At 39.5% G+C, this 24,381-nt stretch overlaps 1 protein-coding gene across 1 annotated transcript in view; it reads right to left on the reverse strand.

Moving 5' to 3' along the window:
• The window catches only part of usp43b (ubiquitin specific peptidase 43b), a 97,565-nt gene that overhangs the window by 31,623 nt on the left and 41,561 nt on the right, over positions 1-24,381 (reverse strand). Inside the window, exons 4-6 of the mRNA XM_085156660.1 lie at positions 16,287-16,379; positions 7,982-8,117; positions 7,659-7,803 (exon numbers count right to left, since the gene is read on the reverse strand). Of these exons, the coding sequence (XP_085012786.1) occupies positions 7,659-7,803; positions 7,982-8,117; positions 16,287-16,379 (374 nt within the window). The remainder of the gene's footprint in view (positions 1-7,658; positions 7,804-7,981; positions 8,118-16,286; positions 16,380-24,381) is intronic.

Here is a 24,381-nt window from a genome sequence, read left to right on the forward strand (position 1 = left end):
TGTCCCACTAAGATTTATGCAGGGGTGCTTGGGAGGAGACCTACCTGTCATTTGTCATTAAATCTGTTTTTTATATTAAGCTGTCAAAAACTGAACCGTTTCTAGGTTTTTTTTAAAGCTCCTGTTGCTGCTTTCATCATTTTTTTAAACCTTGTTTCCAGGATGAATAACAGTTCAGTGTGTGTCTATTTTACTGTTTTCATTCATGTAACCCGAACTTGTCTATTGCCACAGGCATTCTATAAAAAGGCAATTACAGTGCAGCCATGAGACATTTATAACACACAAATGTGCACCACACTAAACCACAAACCTGTTGATCCTGACCTTTTATCCTCAAAAAGCCTCTAACTAATTCTAAGAAACCGCAGGAGGCCGGCAAACTCTTCCTTCCTCTGCACTCTCAGGCTTCTTTCACTGTCAAACAGATGAAGAGGTTGAGCCTCACTAAACACAGCCAGACTATGAGAACCCATAATTAAACACCTCTACGCCTAATGGGATATACTCTACCCACAGCAACAGCTATCCCTCCTTTCCATTAGCAGTCTGCACAGTCGTGTCTTTGAACAGGAAAGGCAGTCAGACGTGAGCTTCAGTCAGGTAACAGATGCGCATTTACAGCTTTGAATTTGTAGTAAAATATTACATAACAAGTATGTATTAATGACAAAAAAAAATTAAGCACTGAAAACATGATGCATAAGGAGGAAGATTGTCTGTGAAAGCTGTCAAAGCGCGTTTTCAGACCTGCTTGGTACTGTTGTGTGTCTCAGTAAACTGATGTCATTTAGGCGTAACCTTATCTTCCACAGTGATTTATTGTCACAGATTTAACAGATTTAATCATATAAACAAAACAGTGAAAGGCAGTGGTTTGGCTGGACAGATGTTACTCATAACGAATGCTCCATTCATTATTGGGAAACCTAATAATACCGCCAAATATTTGATTTGAGCTAAACTGTTTGTTCAACAAGACTGTAGGTCTTGTTGAACAAACAGGGTTACAAACAAACAATATTCCTATCGTTACAACAACGTTACAGTTACTAACAAGAAAATGCGGTCGCGTTACTATTTTTCAACAAACAGACGGTTGAAGCCATTGACTGAAGAAAAGTTGTTTTCTACAGTCAATGGTTGAAGCTGTGTTCAGCTTACCGCATCTTCTATCAGTTGTACGGAAGTAGCTGTAAGTAATCTGGACGCTACAGCTTTAAGCAGCTGCGCGCGCTCTCGCGGACGGTAATCACTTTCTGGTAGACACTTTTTGACACAACACCTGGAGCTAAGGGGGAAAACAATGGCATGAGTGCTGCTGTTTGACTGAGGAAGAATAAAGTAGTCGTGGTAAGCCAGTCACATGACCACTTAAAGACAAAGCAACAAGGTGACATTTACCAGTTTTAGGAGTGACGACGAGAGAGAGAGAGAGAGCAGAAAAAGAGGAAGAGCGAGTTTTGATATGTTGAGAGATTTGTTACGTTTAGTGTGTTTGGAGTGTGTAGTTAATGTGTTGTCTTGTGTAGTTAGTGTGTAGTGTTGTGGATAGTTTTGTGTTGTGTGTCAGAACAATGAGGCGACTGCTGTCTCCAGGTAGAAAACAGGAGGAGTGATACACCTGCTGCTGTCAGACCTGCAGGTATCAGGCTGTGATTTTCTCCTTTATAGAGGACAGAAAATATCTTTTTTGGAGTGGCACAAATAATTTGTGTGGCGTCTTATTGAATGCAGAACACCTGATGGTCATGTTAATAGTCAAGGTAAAAGGTAAATGGATACAAATAACTTTGTTGTTTGCAAAACTTGTGCATATGATTTTAAAATTCACAATTTATATTTGCATTTAAAGTTATAAAATATGATTCAATGAACATGTTTGTGGTTGTTAAAGTAAAAATATAACTTTTTCTACTCCGATTTTATGTTTTTTTTTTGTCTGATTTTAGATCAATTGTGTTAATACAGTATGTCAATATGAAAACATAACTGTAAATTCAGACATGTGAGGCTATGCTGAAAACAATGATACCAAACACGGCAAAGTAAATAGTTTTAAAGGTGAAATGTGGAGGGAAAATCAAAAGTGGTTAAAATGGCCAATTATACCCTGGACCCCAGAGGCTTAAACATTTTTTTTTAAAGTAACGCAATAGTTACTTTTCAAGTAATTAATTACTTTTAGAATCTGGTAACACAGTTACTAACTCAGTTACTTTTTTTGAAGAAGTAACTAGTAACTATAATTAATTACTTTTTCAAAGAAACGTGCCCAACACTGCTGTTAATTATAGGATCTTTACCGTAGCATCTTGAGGCAACTATTTTGATTTGGCGCTGATCAATAAAACTGAATATTAAATAGGATTTTAGTTAAAACCACTAATATCAACAAACATGTGGCACAACGGTCAAGTGGTTGAGGAAAAAAATCAATACAGCATACTATTGTGACGTTTTGGATGGTAGTGCCATTGATACAGGGACACCAAACAAATCATACTCTGGGAATGCTGTGAACAAGTTGGCTCATCTCACACACCACCATCCTGAGATAAAATTAACCTTGTGTTAGCCTTATATTAAATCGACTGAACCCCCCCAAAAACCATCCAACACTGGACACACTTAGCTTTGCAAACCTACCTCCTATTTATAGCCTGCATGGTTCGTTGGCATTCTGACTGGGCAAGCAAGGCAGGCAGTGCTTGTCTAATAATATCCAAAACAGACATGAATTAAAACCAAAGTAAAAGCAATCTCATCTTAAGCTGGTAGTCTTCTGTAATGTTAACTCTTTTTTATTACCTGTTTGCAAAATCCTGTGAACTGCTGCCATGTTGTGGATACATTTGGCTAGTTGGACAGGCAATGATAATAGAACAGGTAAGTCGAACAGCTTCAGACCACAAAAGTTCTTCCATATTTGCATCTCTAAGAAATCCCTTGACAAAATGTAAAGTTGCCGTTTTGCCAATAAACCACCATTACATCCTTATTAACATCCACCTGTAGATATTTACAACCAACCATGACACAGTGCTCAAGTGCTTTTTTACTAATAAGATATTTTAAAATAACTTTCTTTTTTTTGAGCTCATTAAAAGCAGCTTATTTAGTGATACACACTCCTCCTAGGACCACAAATGAATAATAGAATAAGAAGCTACATTTGGTTGTTCATTTAATCAAAGTGATCGCCACAGCGGGTAGCTCTGCATGCATTAATGTAGAGTTAACAGAACATAAAGCACTTAAAAAAAAGCTCAGCCTTTAACATCTGCACCATTAAAATCAATCCATTTAACACTTGTTCTAGAAAATAATTACTATACTTTGGGTACTTCATGTACAATGTTCCAAATATACATTTTTATGTCTGTTAAGGTGTTTTGAGAGTGTGCTATTGGTACATTTTTTTAAAGGAACAATTCTAATTCAGCTAACATAAAACATTCTGTTTATAACCATAGAAGTAATATTTTTTGCCAATTATTCAGCCTAGAAAGAGTGCAGAAAGGTGAAGATGTCCAGGTAGAGTGCAGTAAGATGCACAAGGATGTTGGCTAATATAAAGAAATACAAGACAAGCAGCAGAAAATCAACATAAGGCACACTGTGGACCAAGAAAATACGCTGGGGGGTGGTGTGTTCATCAGCTCTTCTGTAAAACACTACATGCCGCTGTCGTGACTAGATCTGAAAGTCTACTTGTTTTGAAAGCAGGAATTGTTAGAAAACTGATACCTCTAAGTTTTTAGGATGTGCAGATTAAGAAAGCTCACATGATGATGTTAAATCAGTCTTTGCTGTAAAATGATGAGACAGTAAACGGTAAAGAAAATGTTCAAACAGACTACAGTATGGGAGATGATGTCATCTTACTGAAACTTGGCAATAAATTAAAAAAGGCAGAAACTGTTCTATGTTTGTAACCAAAAGAAAAACGCGTGAGATGGATATATAACTGCGGAAGCCAAATATCTGTTTCCAAGTATTCTCTGGCAGGCGCTCCTTTATTCAAGTCTAACCCCTGGCAATAATCTTCCTGACAATGATATTGTGCTCATTATTTCTTGTCAGAGCATCATCAGATCCCAAACAGGAAAGACTCCTCTTCACTTAAATGTGTCAAGATTACATTTTTAATGTAACTCCAACCTAGTTGTTTACCAGTACATTAAAGAATCTCAACATTAAGACGTCAATTTAAGTGAGACTGAAATGAATGAAACAAAGTATTCCAATAAATAAATCCTAACTAATAAAAGATGGTCATAATTCTGTCATCCAGCATGAACATGTGAATCATAGGATGCAATGACGTATTTGGTATACAGGGCAGGTGATAAGCGTCATGCGGGAATATGACTGCAGCAGCGATGGTGGGAGTTCTGAGTGGAAAGGTCACATCGTCATGGGTTTGACTTTGGTTTAATCCACAGCACACAATTTTTTCATTCATCACAGCTCTTTAGTGAGCACCTCATGCTGTCTCTAACAGCACTTCACATCTGCTGGATATAACGCTAACTTATGAGTAGCTGCTACCATGATGTTCACTACATGAAAAAGTAAATATTAGTCAATCAAAAAAGTGTGACAGGAGTAACAGGGACCACACATCAGTGCAACTGAGGATTATAAAACATGGTTACATTTTTTGGGGGGTTTAACTGCACACCAGCTGTATTAGATCTGTTCTTAAAGTAAACACTTCAGGGTAAAATCCACATGGGTCCATGCACCGTTCATGAGCACTGAGCGGAAAAATGTTTTTAATCAGACTCCTGGTGAGTGTTGGTTATCATATCATATAGTTAAACAACAAAATTAGTTTTGTTTTCCTTTTACCGTTTATGAATAGTTAAATAAACGTCTCTCATGGATCAGACCTGTTAATGATTGCAGACTGTGCCAGATTGTGTAAAAGCATTAGAAATCACCGAAATCAGATAAAAGCAATAACGTATTGTTTATTTAAGTATAACACTATAGCACTAAAATAGCATAAAAATAAAAATAGCTCATACTTTGCTCATGACTTAATTTCATTTTTATTGCATTTGTAATAAGACAGAAAACATTTGTCTTCCTGGACTAAAATGAAATCAGAGATAAAATTTAACTGAGCAAAGTATCTTTACTTATGAACTGTGTACATAAGTAATTTAGACATAGAGGAGTGTACATATATATGTGGGATATTTAATGAAAATCTGTAGATTAAACACTTCAAACAACTCATAACACGAGGTTATGCTAAAGACTCACCAGCCACTTTATTAGATACACTTGTTCAGCTGCTTGTTAACACAAATATATCCAGCGGGCATCATTTATCTGGGAGGAAATACCTATTTGGTAACAGCAAGAAGAAGAAGAAGAAAGTGTGCAGAACAGCATGCGGCAGGTCGGCTACAGCAGCAGAAGACCACACTGAGTGATCCTCCTGTCAGCTAAGAGCAGGAATCTGAGGCTACGATTCTTAAAGGCTCACCAAAATTAGCAGAAGATTGGAAAAATGAGTCAAGTCTTAAATTTCTGCTGCAGGGTCAGAATTTGGCATAAACAGCATAAAAGCACAGATTCATCCCGCCTTTCATACTAGCAAGAACTAGCAAAGTGTCTATGTATTGTGTTGCTGAGATGTCTACTAAAGCTAGCATGCTAATAAGCTAGTGATAGTAGCCTTGTATACACAGGGGTGCACAAAAGTGGTCCGCAGGTGCGCATGCGCAGTCAAAATAAAAGACGCGCACCAGATAAGAAGTTGCAACACGCGTTTTTGTACATATAAAAGGCACTGTTTTTGCCCGCTAGAGTGGGATTTTCACGGCATACTCTGCACCACATCCCTGTGCGTTCATCATTTGTTTGAAGCCAGCTCATCTTCTGCAACCACTTTTCTGAAAATACGCGCTTCTTTTGTGGTTCGGACTCCTTCTGACATTTCTTTGGAGGTGGAGGAACACCAAAGTAATTGCTTAAATGAGCTTGCTTCTTCGACATCCTTAAGAGTTCTAAACAAATGTCTGTCCTCCTCCAAAAAATGTTATGTACGCAAACGCACGTTGCAACTTCTTCTCTGGTGCGTGTCTTTTATTTTGACAGCGCATGCGCACCTACGGACCATTTATGTGCACCCCTGTGTATAATATCCGTTTGCACCAATCAGGTTGAATGATAGGCAGTCATTGTATGAAACTCTGAATGCAAAGATGGATGAAGGCAGTCCTTCATCATCACTGAGTTAGTAGGCAACCACTGAAGAGCAAGTAAGATGGGAGAGCTAGAGTTTGTATTTAGCCTAGCACTTAATTTTCCTACACACTGCGTACAACATCCTCTATCTGCCCACTGCTTGCTGTTTCGTATCATTGACTCCTTTTAAAGTATTTTTATATTTCAGCTTTGAGTAACAGAGCAAATAAAAACTTCTCTTCCTTTACACTGGGTTTTGCCAGTGTTTTTCCCTCTTAGAAAAGCTGGCTAAACAGAGGCTGAGACATTACATAATATAATGCGAGATAATGTTTAGCAGAGGAGCTTTACTCAAATAACTTTATTATACCAAGGGGCCATTATTAGATGGATGCATCATTTAAAAGCAGGTTTTACTGTGACAGAGTGACACCATAATTGGAAAAAAAAAAAGACTAGCATTTTGGAAAAATAAGCAAAATATCAATTTTCTTTCATATTCCAGCAGCCTGTGCAAATGGAAAAAACCTATTTCAATCAACGCGACTTCTACTGAGACTGTGTGTTTACTGGCACTACAGGTGCCTGACTACATCCTGTGCAAGCACAGACGGAGGGCCTAAGCTGCTCTGCTAACACACTCTTCATACTCTTCACAGCCTGTGCAGACATTGTGTAAGTCAGGCAGTAAACAAACACATATCTTGCAATTTCCTTAAAACATAATAATATCTTACGTCTAATTTCACGGGGCAAACATTTATCAGTGAATGATGGGACAGTCTCATGTGGGCAGAAAAGTGTTGAACGTCGATGTTGACTCAGCCAGTGAGAACCAAGAGATTTAGTCTGGAGACCAGACAGACTGTCACGTGAACCTCGTTTTAGGCAGCACTGCCCTGTACGGTCGCTGACCGACATAAATTAAAGCACTAAAAGTCACATTTTTTCAAGGAGTCCTCCAGCGTTGACACGACTGGAACTTACAGCCCTGTAAGAGTGGACGACAGTGCAGAACCTATTTGTTTCCAACACAAATCAAAGAAACAAGGGGATACTGTGCACTAAAGGACTTCTGAGAACACATTTTACATCGCTAGCTGAGAAATAGATGAAATGAAGACATAAATCTGATGGCACAAGGGAGGCCTGCACGGGGGATGTAATTCACTGCACTCTTTGTAAAGTTATATAGCTGTTAATGTGCTCCCTGAGGACCCCCTACAGGAAGGTGCATTCCCTAACGGTTTCATTAAGCAAAGTAAATTCATAAAATGAGCTTGTTTGCTTACAGAGTTGTGTGCACTTGCACATTAATGTGTATAAATATATCCATGCTGTACCACAAATTAGTTCTAATACTCAAAGACAGTGTGAGTGCTTTGTTGTGACTGAAAACAGCATGTTATATGTTTAAATCTAGATTAAAAACTGACTTGCTTCAGTCATACCTGAGATCCGTGCAGAGCCGCCTCTGATGTAGAGTGGGGGAGCCTGAAAGGCATAGATGACATCATTTTCAGCTATGCTAGTCAGGTCGTCTTCATCAAAGAAGGAGCGTTGGAAACCAATGGAGTAAACCTCTGTCAGGATCACCTGGAGACCAACAGATATGCACGCAAACACAAGTTGGTTCCTTGATGTACATCCTTTAACGTGGTGAAGGAAATTACTTTACTATTATTTACTTCATGTGTTGTAGCCAAGAGGAAATTCAAGCCAAAGGCGGAGTAAGAAAAGTACAATCACACCAGTTACAGTTGCTTTACTCTACCTGGTCTGGAGAAATTTTCCCCTCGTCAGCCACCAACCTCCTCAGGAAGGCCACAGAGCCAAACAGCGGCACAGCCAGCCCGACCCGGAGATAACGCTGTCCTTTGGTGCTGAACACCAGAACCACACACAAGGGCCTGCCGCAGACAAAGACACACAATCAGTGACAGCGGGTAACGGGGCGGCTTCTATTTTGATTTCTGTGCCATTTCTACTGCAGCCTCCTCTACGGCCAAGATGGGACAAAAGAAGACTTTCATGAATAAATCAATACATTTTAACATTAATAATAGATCATTAGGACTCAGTTTTATGTGTGCGAAATAATGGAATCTCTATTGCATTTTTAAAAACGGGGAGCACTCGGCTCTGACCTCTACAGAGGCAGCTCTGACATACGGTGCTGGGACATAATGGCTTCTCTGAATAACAGCTCACTGAGGAGGCACAAAAACTCTGTCAGGGACCTGTTTGAGTCTATGGCCTGTGGGCAAGAGCAATTATGTTTAAGAATTTAAGGCTGATGACAGATTTTTCTCTAATCACAAAAAAGATTAAAGCAAAAGAAATACAGCAAAAATATTCACAATACAGATAAGAAACATTAGAAAAATCATCCTGGAGACTTAAAGAAATTGTAAGAAAGAAAAAAAGACTGTATACACAAATAAAATGAACACCAGTGAGTAGGGTTGTTCGATATAACGATATATATCGGATGACGATATAAAAACTTCTATAGTTCGTTTGGTGGTGTCGCAAAATAAACTGTTTACGGCAATATTTTTTCATCCTTTTGATGGTCACTGTAGTGACTATATTAATTTCTTCTTTCTCTCTTTCTCTTATATTTAATATAACCACACTACTGACGGACAAGCGCCTGTTTTTATGCATTGTGGTTAGCAACAAGGAAGGTTCCGCATAAACCTTTCACAATAAAGCTCAAGATCCTGTTGAGGCTTTTCAAAATAAACTGAATCACCTGAAAGAGCAGATTATTTACGGATGAGAAGTAAAAAAAGAGCCGCCAGGTGCTAAAAAAAACAACCTTAGACTCAAACGTTAGAACAGGGTTTTCTCTGCAGCACGCCGTGTAATAAATACCTACAAAGAAAACGACAGGCGTTACAACTTACGTCTAAAAATGTATAGTTTCATGCATCGGTTAAAACACTGGACTCCAGGTACATGACGCCCAGCTGGAAACACTTCCCGCAAGTCGAGCTGCCCGAGATTTACATAATTTACAGAAAATGTTACATTTTTGTGATTTATATCGTTATCGGGAAGATAGATGTCTTATATCGAGATATGATATTTTGGTCATATCGCACAGCCCTACAAGTTGGTCTAATGCTAGAAAGTTTCTAGACACTAGGTGGATTTTTTAATATGTTTAATAGCTTTCTGCTGAGGTTTATACTCCACTTCTGCTATCAGCATTTTGTAGATGCAAATTTAATCTAGAAAATAACATTTAAGTCATTATATTTTAACCATGAAAAGAGAGCGCGTGGATGGATGGACGTCAGAGACGAGTGTTGATTTGTGACAGATGGATAGCAGCAAGAGTGAAAGGAGAGGTTTAGAAGATGGTAGTGAGAGCTGCTGTGACGTACGGCCTGGAGACGGTGGCACGAACAAAAGGACAGGAGGCCGAGCTGGAAGTGACAGTGTAGAGCTGAAGATGCTAAGATTTTAACTCGAATTAATTAAAAAAATAAATACATTTAAAAACGGAATCTAATTAAAAGCTGTGTACCTATGAATAATCAGTAAAACAAAATAAAAAAAACATCATGGAAATTTGAAAGAATGGATGTTATGCATCCTGGGGAGACCCTGAGGATGCCCATGTGTGCAATAATTGTGATACCAAATACAACTTCAGTACTGCAGATCTCCAATTTACTTAGCGTACAGTGAAATAACAGCTTCACCAATCTGCATGTCAGTCCACTGCCCAGATACTTTGAGCCTCTGAAAATAGGAGATTATATATGAAAATGTCTGTAATTCCTAAACTGTTAATACAATACCTTTATTAAACACCTCAAATTAAAGCTGAACGTCGACACTCCAGTGACAAAATTTCAAAAATGTGTCATAATCCAAAAACCTATGGACCTAACTGTATATGGTTGCGCATAATTTTCATTTTTGTCCGCCTCCAGAATTATTCCGATGCAGTTTTTCTGTCACAACACACTCAAGTTAGTGTGAATTATTTATTTTGAACTGGACTTCATTAAGTTCTGGGACCACCAACTTTATGTGTTTGAGACCTCTAAGAGTCCTGCTGGCTTTATGTTTCCCAAGCATATCAAATATATTGTGGCAATAAGTAATTAAGTGATGTGTAAACTAGCAGCACTTTGAAGCTGGCTCAATAACTGGTGCTAGCATCAAGTTAAAGTTTCAACAACAGGACTTTTCTGGCTCTTGTTAGGTAAAAACAGTGTTGTTTTATCTATTTGCAACTAGTGAGCTGGTGCATTTACTCCTGCGCAGCTGATTTGGACAGGAAATAGGAGACTTCAAACAAGCCACAGTCAAAGGAAGACTAATTTGTGCTAAAGACATTTCATGCCAGTATGAACAAAACCTAATTGCTAATAATGACTGCTGTACTGGGGACTGAAATGTGCTCTTCACTAACAGTTTTAATTTCTTTAAATAATATTCAATGTGATGGAGGTTTCTTCTTTGGTTCTGCTTGGTCATGGGGTGTCTTCTTCACCACTTTTACATGTTAAGTTCATTTAGTTTCTAGATATTTGATGGTGTTCCTGAATTTTTCAAAGGCCTTTCAATATTTCCTGGGGATTCAAGTCTAGTTTCATAACTACATTTCTTCTTTCAAAGCAATTCCTTGGTGGACTTCTGTGGTGTTAATATGCTTTAGTTTTTAAACTCGTGTTCTTTTTGGATATCAAAGGATTTTTCCCCAGCACGCCTTCAAGTATGTCAGATTTGTGCAATCTCTTTGTGATTGTAGATGCAGCTTTAAAAGTTACCTGTGGTCAAATGTTTTGATTCTGTTTGTTAAAATCTGACAATGGGCAGCAAGTCCTGGACAAACAGACATTAATATAAAACTTTGCTATGTGTGGATGATTTTTATTATAGCTGAATGATCTGTTTTAGCTCTTTGGATAATAATTTACCAGATTCACGTGTGACTCTCTGCCTGCAGGCCTTAGAGGTCACTCCCCAAAGATGTTCTAGTCACTGGCACCATTCTGAAATCTGTGCTTTTGAGTTTTCCAAGTTTTTCATTAAAATTATATTTTATATTTTATAATTTTTTACCAGATGAGTTTCTGTTTAGATATATTAAAGAAAAAAAATCCAAGTTTCATGAGATCTACTCGTATGTATAGTGTAAACAATAGCAAACAAGGACACGACCGCCAATGGATGAGTTTGGATCGTCAAGCCCAGCAAATGTTGGTTTGGTGACAAACAGTATGTGTTTATGGTTTACACACATAATCTGGGTGTGATTGTGCTGAACTTCTTCACACAGGGAAATATATAATGAATTCTTTAAAAGATAATCCATCTGTTTTCTCCTCTGTTTATTCCTTCTGATGTATTTTTTCTCTCAACCTATTTACTGCACACCAAAAACGACAGGTTGGAAACACAGCACTCTCAACCTGGCGCACCACGAGAAATCAGCTCTTAAAAAACATTTTCCTAAATTAGAAGAGAGGTAGGCTGAACTTTTATGAACTATTCAAAAGAATGGATAATAAAAGGCAAATGTTTAGTGACGAATCTACACTCACAGGATGTGATGTTAATTTTCGGGTCTCAACAAACGCTGTCAATCAGACACACGTCTTCATGTTAAACCAGTTTATTCTGCAGTTTGGGAAATGCATATATATAAATGTATTCATCTTCTTGCTGAAGGTGAAATGGAAAAATTGATAAAACTCCCATTTCTGTCCTTTTATTATGTAGCCAGGTTAATGCTTGGCTTTTGAAGTTTGGTATCAATCTGATACCAAATACAGATCCTGATACTTTTAACCTATAAAGGCAGCTTGTGTAGGGGAGAGCAGTGTGTCACAATTTATGAGATGAATTATCACATTCTGAACACATTTTAATGACGGCTAAATCACTGTGATTTTTACTTTCCATATAATTGATAGTAACAAAACGCTCCTTTGAGCTTTTCGTGTATTTTGAAAGTGATATTTTTGGAGACCTGGGTCGACTTCTGATGTGTAAGGCTATAAATAAAATAGATAAAAAGCCTCGGACATTAATTATTGTGCATATTTCAGGTACATTTTTTATTTCCCCAAAAATAATGCATTTAACAGAATTCAGTGGACTATATACTGAACTTAGAGGAAAGGAACAAAGTATTGATCCTATCACCCTAGTATCAAACCGATACCAATACCAGCGTTGTAATTGATACTGTTTGGATATTTGGATCAATCCACCCACCTCTAGGCTTTAGCTAGCATGAAAGAACACAACTAGTCCGGCTCTTTAACAAAATCCAACTTTCACAGATCATTAAAGCTTAAATTAAATTAGCGCCTTATAGCTTGTTTGTTTTTAGCCACCATTAGGCAAAGTATGTTCCAGACTAAGGCTATGTCTACACTAATCCGGATAAATTTGAAAACAGTGTTTTCGTCTAAAAACGCTCCGCATCCACACGATCATTTTCAATCATTTACGAACAGTTGTTAAATACTTACGTTACTGTATTGAGCATGCATGAAATGTAAGATGATTTGACCTTTGTGTCTGCCATTTATTTACTTTCCAGATTTTGAAACATCGCTGCAAAATGTTGAGGAAAAGCACTGAGTTTTTTAAATGGACTGACAATGAGGTGGAGTTGTTGCTGCAAATAGTGCAAAGGTACAAAGTTGCAAAAGCGAGTGAGAATTAAAGAATTTGAAGAAAAGCTATCTGGAGCATGTACAAACTGATATTAATCTTCAGTAGGGCTGTCAAAATTTCAATCAATTGAGAGCAAACAAAACAGCTGCTGTAATGCCCTCAGCCATCTTAGTTTAATTGGTCACATGACTGCATCATATAACTAAAATGCTAAAATAAATTTTTCGTAGTCCACACTGTGATGCAAAAACGTATTTTTCAAATTTATCCACTTTGGAGAGCATTTTCAAAAAGCTCAGGTCTCCTTGACCAAAAACACCATCTCAGTGTGGACAGAAGGCCAAAGCTAAGAGAAAAGATGCATTTTCAAACAAAAACGAATTAGTGTGGACATGGCCTTAGAAAAAGTCTGCCACGTAACACCCTTACAACTCTTCCCCGTAAAACTCTGAATTGCTAATTTTACATTTTAAAATGCCGTTTCTTGTACCCAAGTCTTAATGCTAAGCTAAGCTAACTGGCTCCTAGCTCTAGCTTTATACCAAACACACACACCCACACAAACACACATATAGTTTTACCAGCAGCAAGCCTATTTCCCCAAATTCTTAACTGTGCTCTCGGGTTTAGAAACACGTTGTGCTGTTTCCTGTGGATACTGGGAAACACTCCAGGCTCTGTAGCTCACCTACCTTATTACAACTCATACCAGCTGTCTAAGCAAGAGCTTCACTATCTAAACTACTAACAGTCCACTCCACAGGACAGGACATGAGAACAGGCAAGTTGTGGGAGACAAAATATTCCATGTTGTTTTTAGAAAACTATCAACATTACAGTAAAGATCAAAAGCAAGCACTTGGAGTGTGTTGTAAGTGCTTAAGAGCCAGATTTTTATCCAATTGCTAAAGACAGGTGATAAAATAAAATAAAGGGTTAAGTGCTGGATCACTGTGTGTTGCCAGAACAGCTTTAGTGTTCCCTGGCACTGGTTCTCCAAAGTCTTTACTGGAGGGATAGACTCCATTCACCCAAAAGATATTCCCTCATTGGTTTATTGATGACGATGGTGGTTCAGACATCTGTGTTCACCTGGGTTGACCTGAGTGATTCTGGCCAAAGTATATGATTCATATCATTTCATCCTGTAAGAGACCACTTCCACAACTCTGTTTTTGCAGCGACCCATCTTAATCCATGCCAGCAAAAACTTTGTGAAAGTCTCTTAACTTGAAAGTCTTGGTCACCTATCTGTAGATATGTACATGTGTTTTTGATAAGAAGGGGAAAAAAGCCTGATGCATAAATAGAGAGGCACTGGCTGAAAAAAGGAGGAATGGGTTACCCCTCCCTGAAAATGTCAGGATTTCCTGAATGGGCTCAGGGCCTCGTTAATCTAACGTGGAGGAGAAGTGGTTGTTTTCATGTAAATTTGAATAACACATTGTTTTAATGCGGAGAAGGTTTCCCACTAGCTTTTCCTTTCTGATACCAGGCCCTTCAGCTCCACAATGACCTGTGTTCCTACTGTATGTAATGCATGAACAAAGCTGGGTGTTGTACATCCTATTTTCTAATTGTGTCTCGATTTGTTTGGTGTTTTATTGCCTGAAGTTTCAAGAGCACCTATCATGCTTTTCCTTATTTTCCGTCACATACAGTATGTACTGTTACAGTAGTGGATTCACATATTAAACATGCACAAAGTTTCAAATAATGAGCTCTATGTATGCAAAAATAATCCCTATGTCACAATATCAGGTTCTCAATGTGGTCACAAAAATAGCAGTGTTTTGCAATATCTATATAAAATTACCAATATTGCTATTAGTCCAAGTCTTCTGTGACTTTATAACAAAATCTTCACAGCTCAAAAAAAAACAGGAACACATTCAAAAATCATTAGATCTCAACAGGAAAAAAAAATCACGCTGATATGGACTGGGTAGTGTGCTAAGAACTGAAGGATGCCACATCATTTGATAGAGATGAAAATGATCAACCTACAGTGGGCTGAATTCAAAGATACCTTCAAAATCAAAGTGAGGATGCAGCAGACTAGTTCATTTTGGTGAAATTTAATTGCAACAACTCATAATGGCGCTCACTACTTTTTTTGGCTCCCACGTGCTTGTAGGCATGCCTGACAACATCAAGGAGTGTTCCTAATGAGACGACGGATGGTGTGGTCCAAGATTCAGACTAGGATATCACTGACTTCCTGAACAGTCTGAGGGGCAACCTGATAGCGTTGGATGGACCCAAACATAATGTCCCAGAGGTCTTCTATTGGATTTAGATCACTTGATCATAGGGGCCAGTCAATGGTATCAATTCCTTCATCCTCCAGGAACTGCTTGGATGAATGAGGCTGGGGATTTTCATGCACCAGGAGGAATCCTGGACCCACTGCACCAGGGTAGTGTCAAGAATTTCATCCTGATAACTAATGGCAGTCAGGGTGCTGTTGCTTAGTCGGTCTGTGAGTCCTTCCATGGATATACCATCACTGACCCACCACCTAACTGGTCGTGCTGAACAGTGTTATAGACATTCTCCACGGCTTCTCCAGACCCTTTCATGTCTGTCACATGTGCTCAGGGTGAACCTGCTCTCATCTGTGAAAAGCACAGGGTGCCAGTAGCGTATTCAATGGCAAATGCAAATCTGGCTCGGCAAAACGGTGCTGGGCAGTGAGCACAAGGCCCCCTTGGGGATGTTGGTCCCTAGTGTACCCTCTGCCTTATTCAGTTAGTTCTCCGATTGTTTGGTCAGTGGCATCCACATCAGTGTCCTGCTGGAGGTCATTCTGCGGCTCTGGCAGTGCTCATCCTATTCACAAAGGAGTAGATATTGATCCAGCTGTTGGGTTAAGGGCCTTCTATGGCTCTGTCCAGCTCTCCCAGAGTAGCTGGAATCTTCTTCATGCTCTTGAGACGGTGCAGGGGAACATAGCAAACTTTCTGGTAATGGCACTTATTAATGTGCCAACCTGGAGGAGTTGGACTGCCTTTGAAACCTCGGTAGGGTCCAGAAGTGACAACATTAGGCACCCTAGTCCAATGCAAAACTAGTGAAAACAGTCAGAAATAATGAAGAGGAAAGAAACTTTTTTTAAACAGTGCTCACATGGAGGTGGCGGGGGCGTTGGCATTAAACCATACAAAAAGAAGAACTGCACAATTATTTACAATATAATTTATTAATAAGTCCATTATCAGAACTTTTCTAGAGTGAATATCCTTTAAAGGACTATCTCAGAAACAATCATCCACCTGTGAGCATAGAAGCCCGGCACATATGATGTTCAAAGCTTCTGTGAGGTGTAGCCAATCTGAAGAAAGTTAGCTTGAATGGAGATAAGCTAGCTTGTTTCAGACACAGGAAGAATTATAGAGCTCCACAAAACTAACAGCACTGCTCACCTGGTCTGGCGAAGAGGAATCGGTAATGAGATGCAGAGGAAAGGGTCAAAGGTGTTGCTCTGTTTCAGGCAGTGTGGGCATGTCAGTGAAGATCTGCGGGGACGAAAGAACACAGTCACATTAGTCTCGAAAAAACAGCTGCACTGACTCGACACGGGCTTCCAATTAATCTCAAAGTCCTCCTGATTAAGTCTGGCAGGAAAGGAGATGGCTTAATCTTGTTACACAAGTGAACACCACAGGAAAAGTGTTCACAGTGCTCCATTCAGACGCCTTGATCTGATTGTGAGAAAGGAAAAGATGAGTGATGTAACTGGTGGGAATGAGAGAGAGTCGAGGGATGGGGGTGGGGGCTAGAGGTAGTTGAAGCAGCCCCCCTGGGATGATTGGCGCTATAAACGCAAAACAGCAAAAGCGGTTTCCACGCTGTTGCGTCACTTTCGCTGCTCATTTGATGCCATTAAAGGAGGCAAAGGAGGTAGGTGAATTTCCTAAGTGATGGTCTTTGTTCCTTTACGTCTGGATGCACAGAAAGGAGGGAGTGGCTACAATAGCGATTTTTGATTCACTCTCTTCTGTGGATGGCTTCACTTCTTTCAGTTAATCCCTCTTAATGTCATCGGAAGAAATAGCTTATTCCGGTGAGCTAATTGTCTCAACAATGAGCCAGGGAGCCCACAGAATTTAAAAGCAGGATTGCTGGAAGTGATTTTGTAAACCTCAACTCTCTGTAAACAGATCTAATTATGTGAATGTTCAACAAATTTGAAAAAAAAAAAAGCAGTACAGATTCAAAAACAGGCGTACTCATACACACTCTTCTAAAGTTACCAATAGAAGACTGAGCCTGTCCATGGTTTTTATGGTTTACAGATGAAATGAATAAAATTTGCACGAGGCATCGGTACCACCTGGAGTATTTGCTCTATGTGCTGAAATTCAGGCTGTGGTTTTGGTCAGTATGTAGACCAGATTCCTTCAGATTCCTTCCAGTCCAGTTAAAAGTCCAAGTTACTGGAAACTTTCCTCAGAGATTTTGATCCGTGACGTGATAGCATCACACAATTAAAACCAGGTGGAAATGATTTGGGGTTTGTGACAAACAGAAGAAGAGTACACTGTGGTCATAATGGGTTGGACATAGTCTGCAACAATACTCAGGTAAGCTAACCTATTTAAAGGATATTTAGTTGGTACTAAGTGGCCCAAAGTGTGCCAAAAAATCTCCAACACCATTACATGACCAGCAGCAGCCAGAGCTATTGATCAGGATGGATCCATTCTTTCATATTGTTTACAATATACTTGACCCTGTTATCCAAATCCTGCAACAGAAATCAAGACTTGGACCAGGCAGCATTTTTCCAATCCTATATTGTCTAATACTGGTGAGCCCATGCGAGCTGTAGCCCCAGGTTTCCTGTTCTTAGCTAACAGAAGTAGTCCTCTGCTGCTGTAGATACCAGGTTCAGCACTTTGAGGTTCAATATCCTGTGCATTCAGAGATGTACATACCTTAATAATTAAATATTTGAGTTTCTGTTGCATTCCTATCAGCTTGAAGCAGTCAGACTCTCCTCTGACTTTTCTCTGAAATACAACAACCATGTTCAAAACCACTCAAATCATCTTTTTAAAGCTAAGTTTAAACTTCAGCAGGTCTTCTTATCCATGTCTGCATGCCTAAATGCACTGAGCTGCTGCCATGTGATTGGCTGATTAAATAATAATACATCCTCACATCATATTATTTGCTCCTTATAAGATAAATTAAACATACTATATGTATAAAAATATATATTTATAAATATAAATGATAATGACCATCAGAATTTGTAACTTCCATAAACTGCACTCCTGTGCTCAATTCAATAGCTAATTAAAAGCAACAGTTACAGTTGAGCTTCCCCTTTGGCTGCTGTTAGCTCAAAAGTTTAATTTCCAGACTAGCTAGAAAAATTATTTTAGTGTAAAAATTACTAAAAAGTTTCTCAGGAGCACCATTTGACCGTGTTAACATAAAAACGTGTGGTTATACTTTGCAGGTGTTTGGTATGGCTTTGTGTAACTGCTTAAGTGTGACGGACGGTTCTGCTGGGAACATCTGTTCAGCTGTAAACATATTCCCGAGGGTTTTCCTTTCCCACCGGCACAGGAACCTCACACCACACCGGTGGCGTGCACAGCATGTTTCAATGGAACTATAGTGTTGATCAGTCATTACTCTAATTTATCTTTTAATTTTCATTGCTTCAATATCAAAACAAGAGAAATAAATCTGTTGAAATAGTGTGGAAAGCACCAGGCAGAACATTAACTAAGAGATTTGTGGGAAATACAGCTCATGCACAGCAATATGTAAGCGTAAGTAGAAGATCTGAAGTTCACATCATGTCTTGATTGAACTGAGGTCACGCTAACGACCTGTGAACCTTTTCCGACCTTAGCACACTCCATGAGAAAGACATAGATAAACTGATCAAATGTGTTTTCCTTACAGAAAGGCACCTGACAGACCCAGTGAGGGAGTAAAGGGAGGTGTGGGAGGCTGGTGAACAAAGTGCTATTCAAACAAGCCCAGCTGACATGGGCTCTTAGTGGATCTCTCCATTTTGGCAGAGTCGAATGGCTGCCCTACGGATGTCTTATTCTCGCCAGGAAACAGTGAGGGCAACCGCACTGCATGCATACAAATCACACTCAGCCTTAGCTAAAACATAGATGTGCCCAGCGCTGCTCTGAAACACTTAGAAAGAAAAAAGCAGCAAAGGAAGAGGTGATATTCTGGTGATGCTCTAATGGAGGAAGCGTGGAAAGGTTGAGAGGTATGTATCCCCTCGTCTGGGATGCAGCCATGCTGAAGAGACTCTTGGCTTGATGCTTTCCTACAGCACAGAGCTTTGAACCTTCCTGAATAACACTTAATTTACTTATCTGCTTCCACTTCATTTTCTTTTCTAAGTAATTAGAAAGAAAACAACTTGGGTTGAAATGAAACGCGCTGGCACCTCATTTTTCTCACTAAGCCTCGTCGCTATCCTCTGCTGGGAGCTGGGGAGCAGTTTATTGACCACGTTAATGTTCTGTAATTGAAAAGGCATGAACCTTAATTTGTGTCTCATAATTCTCTAATTAAAAGTACAATTGAGACATAATAATACCAGAACGAGAGAGTAAGCGAGATCCCTCGGAAAAATTGGCGCCACAGTGAGACGAGCTCCACACTCCCACTGAAACTGCACCATATCTGTAATTTGAAACACTTGACTGACTGTCATTCAGCCTTCATCTGCTGCACACTGCTGGAAAGTCTTTTTCTTTTTTACTAACTACAGCTACGGTAACTCACCCACATATAGTAAAATATTACAATCTTTGATCTAATTTAGGCTTTACTTTATGTGGACCTATTATTTACATTTTCTGCCATATACATGCTGTTATAATATCAGATGCTCATATTCAACATGGCCAAAGTTTACAGTGTACACCGATCACACATAACATTATGACCAGTGTTGGTCAAGTTACTTGAAAAAAGTAATCAGTAGCTAATTACTGATTACTTTACTTTACTGATTACTTATTTTCAAAAGTAATTAATTACTTAGTTACTTTTTAAAAACACGATTTACAACCTGAATAGGTGATAAAGTGATAGCCTTTCAGCCCAATTCTACTTTTTCTGCATAATCCATCATACAAAATGTAATCAAATGGAAAAAGTCTCTTTTTAAAACTTGTTTTATTAGTTTTAATCTTTTAACTTTATGCATCAAGCAAAAATTTAATTATATGCAACATTCACTGACTGGAAGAAATTAGTTTAACATTTAAACCTATTTTCTGCACATTCCAGCACATAAAATAAAATATTTTTTTGTGTTTACACTCACTCTTTCAAATAGATGAAAGTAAAACACAGCAGAAAATAAATAAAATCAAAGACTAGCGGTACTGTTGTTCTATTTTCACCTGTTTAGCAGGAGTGGCGTAGGCGGAGGTTTGCCCTGGTGCAGGTGTGCTGCAGCGGTCAGTTGAAGAATCCGCGAGTTACTCTGTGAATTTCACATTACGTTGTAGCGCACTCGGTGCTTGCTCGGAAGTTAAGGGTTTTTTTTGCTGTAAAAAGAAATTTTCTTCCCACGCACAACAGACACTAATGTTTTTGTCACTTTTTACAGAATCAAACTCAAAGTAAGGTCAGTACTTCCACGCTTTAAACGCTGCACGCTCATACTCTCTCCACACTCGATATATTATCCATTGTTGATCTGCACACAGCTGTTGTCACAAACGTGGCACTCGCTTACGTCATTGTCATGAGACATTCTCGCAAAAAAATCACGGTTTTAGTAACGCAGTAACGCAGCGTGCTTACGGGAAAGTAACAGTAATCTAATTGCCGTTTTTGCTATAGTAATCCCTTACTTTACTCGTTACTCGAAAAAAGTAATCGGATTACAGTAACACATTACTTGTAACGTGTTACTGCCCATCTCTGTTTTTGACCAGCTGCATAATATTGTTGGTGAAGACCTTGACTGGTCTGCAGCTCTGCAGCCCCATACACAACAAACTGTGTTGCTCTGACAACTTTCTACCAGAACCAGCATTAACTTTACAGCAATTTGAGCTACAGCAGCTTGTCTGTTGGACCAGACATCACCAGCCAGCCTTCACTCTGCCCATGACCCTGTCGCTGGTTGACCACGGTTCCTTCATTTTTTGATAGATTCTGACCACTGAAGGCTGGGAAAACCCCATAAGATGCTCTGACTCTGTCATCTAACCATCACAGTTTGGTTCATGTCAAACTAGCTCAAATCCTTACACGTGCCCATTTTTCCTGCATCAACTTTGAGGACAAAATGTTCACTTGCTCCCTAATATCTCCCATCTACTGACAGGGCCATGATGAAATAATTAGTGTTATTCACTTCACCTGTCAGTGCTCATAATGTTATGCCTCAAGCTGTGGTTTCACTACAGCTAAACACTTGGAGCTTTATAGTTTTTTCTGCTTCTGGCTTTGTGGGACGTCACTGCGAGCAGATTTCCCTGATATCGTCATGTCAAGCGCGCAGCTCTGGCTGTGAGTGCAGCAGCCTCGTCCAACTTCTGCTTTTTTGGCACAGCCAATAAACCAAGAAGGAAGAGCGTTAAATGGCTTCCTTTAGACATTGTACAAAGGCCCAGTATACGATTATTAAGGATTATATTAAACTTCATATAATGTAAAGATGCGATAATATAAAATACTGAGCTGGGTCCATTTTAGAGGGCCTAAACTTTTATGGATCAGTGAGTGAACCGAAGTAGAAATGAAACTAAAGTCATCACAAAACGAGCCTTTTGATCAGCTCCAGAATGTGATGACACATAACATAAATAAAGATCTAATAATTGTTGGCGCTGCTCGCTTGGACAGTGATTTAACTTGTTTGAACATGTATAATGGCCGTGATGATTGCATAGTGACAAACCGGGCTATTACAAGGATAATTCTCCGGTCTGTCAACTCTAGATGTTGTATTGCATTGGACACTGCATTGCAAAGTGCTACCCGAGCAGTGATGGAGCCCCAGGACTCAGTTCCTTTGAAGCCAAAAGAGAGAGAGAGACAGGAGTCGGGAATCTTTTGTTCTAAGTCTAATTCCAGCAGTGCAATACATTCATAAGCAATTAAAAACTCAGTGTTTGGATGCTTGTCTGCAACTTTTGCACTGGTAAAATAGACTGACAGTGTAATCTATATGCTGGAGTATTTGTGTAAATGTTTTGCTAAGGAAAACTCAGCCTGTAGTACACAGTATACAACAGTATACAAGAAATGAATACACGCATGTGCAGTAGCACTTTTAAGCAATCAAAAACAAGTAAAGACTATATTATAAATAAAGGACCTGAAGTCAGAGTACACCGGTGTATACTTTAGCTTATTCATTCTCATTTGACCCCCTGCTGAGGTAAAAAAAAATATATACACAAACAAAGCAGAGGGTCAACAATAAATACATCTATCACCAAATTACCCATGTCCAAACACAGATACAATCTTATGAGGTGCCGTAAGGGACATTATTACTGAAACGCTCTCACACACACTACTGAAACGCTCTCACACACACTACTGAAACGCTCTCACACACACTACTGAAATTTTAGCTCTCACACACACTACTGAAACGCTCTCACACATACTACTGAAATTTTAGCTCTCACACACACTACTGAAATTTTAGCTCTCACACACACTACTGAAACGCTCTCACACACACTACTGAAACGCTCTCACACACACTACTGAAATTTTAGCTCTCACACACACTACTGAAACGCTCTCACGCACACTACTGAAACGCTCTCACACACACTACTGAAACGCTCTCACACACACAACTGAAACGCTCTCACACACACTACTGAAATTTTAGCTCTCACACACACAACTGAAACGCTCTCACACACACTACTGAAATTTTAGCTCTCACACACACTACTGAAACGCTCTCACACACACTACTGAAACGCTCTCACACACACTACTGAAACGCTCTCACACACACTACTGAAATTTTAGCTCTCACACACACTACTGAAACGCTCTCACACACACTACTGAAACGCTCTCACACACACTACTGAAATTTTAGCTCTCACACACACTACTGAAACGCTCTCACACACACTACTGAAACGCTCTCACACACACTACTGAAATTTTAGCTCTCACACACACTACTGAAACGCTCTCACACACACTACTGAAACGCTCTCACACACACTACTGAAATTTTAGCTCTCACACACACTACTGAAACGCTCTCACACACACTACTGAAACGCTCTCACACACACAACTGAAACGCTCTCACACATACTACTGAAATTTTAGCTCTCACACACACTACTGAAACGCTCTCACACACACTACTGAAACGCTCTCACACACACTACTGAAACGCTCTCACACATACTACTGAAATTTTAGCTCTCACACACACTACTGAAATTTTAGCTCTCACACACACTACTGAAACGCTCTCACACACACTACTGAAACGCTCTCACACACACTACTGAAATTTTAGCTCTCACACACACTACTGAAACGCTCTCACGCACACTACTGAAACGCTCTCACACACACTACTGAAACGCTCTCACACACACAACTGAAACGCTCTCACACACACTACTGAAATTTTAGCTCTCACACACACAACTGAAACGCTCTCACACACACTACTGAAATTTTAGCTCTCACACACACTACTGAAACGCTCTCACACACACTACTGAAACGCTCTCACACACACTACTGAAACGCTCTCACACACACTACTGAAACGCTCTCACACACACTACTGAAACGCTCTCACACATACTACTGAAACGCTCTCACACACACTACTGAAATTTTAGCTCTCACACACACTACTGAAACGCTCTCACACACACTACTGAAACGCTCTCACACACACTACTGAAATTTTAGCTCTCACACACACTACTGAAACGCTCTCACACACACTACTGAAACGCTCTCACACACACTACTGAAACGCTCTCACACACACTACTGAAACGCTCTCACACACACTACTGAAATTTTAGCTCTCACACACACTACTGAAACGCTCTCACACACACTACTGAAACGCTCTCACACACACAACTGAAACGCTCTCACACATACTACTGAAATTTTAGCTCTCACACACACTACTGAAACGCTCTCACACACACTACTGAAACGCTCTCACACACACTACTGAAATTTTAGCTCTCACACACACTACTGAAACACTCTCACACACACTACTGAAACGCTCTCACACACACTACTGAAACGCTCTCACACACACTACTGAAAAACCAAGGCATTTCAGTTGAACAGGAAGGCATTTCAGTTGAACAGGAAGGCGTTTCAGTTGAACAGGAAGGCATTTCAGTTAAACAGGAAGGCGTTTCAGTTGAACAGGAAGGCATTTCAGTTGAACAGGAAGGCGTTTCAGTTGAACAGGAAGGCATTTCAGTTAAACAGGAAGGCGTTTCAGTTGAACAGGAAGGCATTTCAGTTGAACAGGAA

The sequence above is a fragment of the Neolamprologus multifasciatus genome, chromosome 4 (assembly GCF_963576455.1).
Source record: "Neolamprologus multifasciatus chromosome 4, fNeoMul1.2, whole genome shotgun sequence".
NCBI classification, from domain to species: Eukaryota; Metazoa; Chordata; class Actinopteri; order Cichliformes; family Cichlidae; genus Neolamprologus; species Neolamprologus multifasciatus.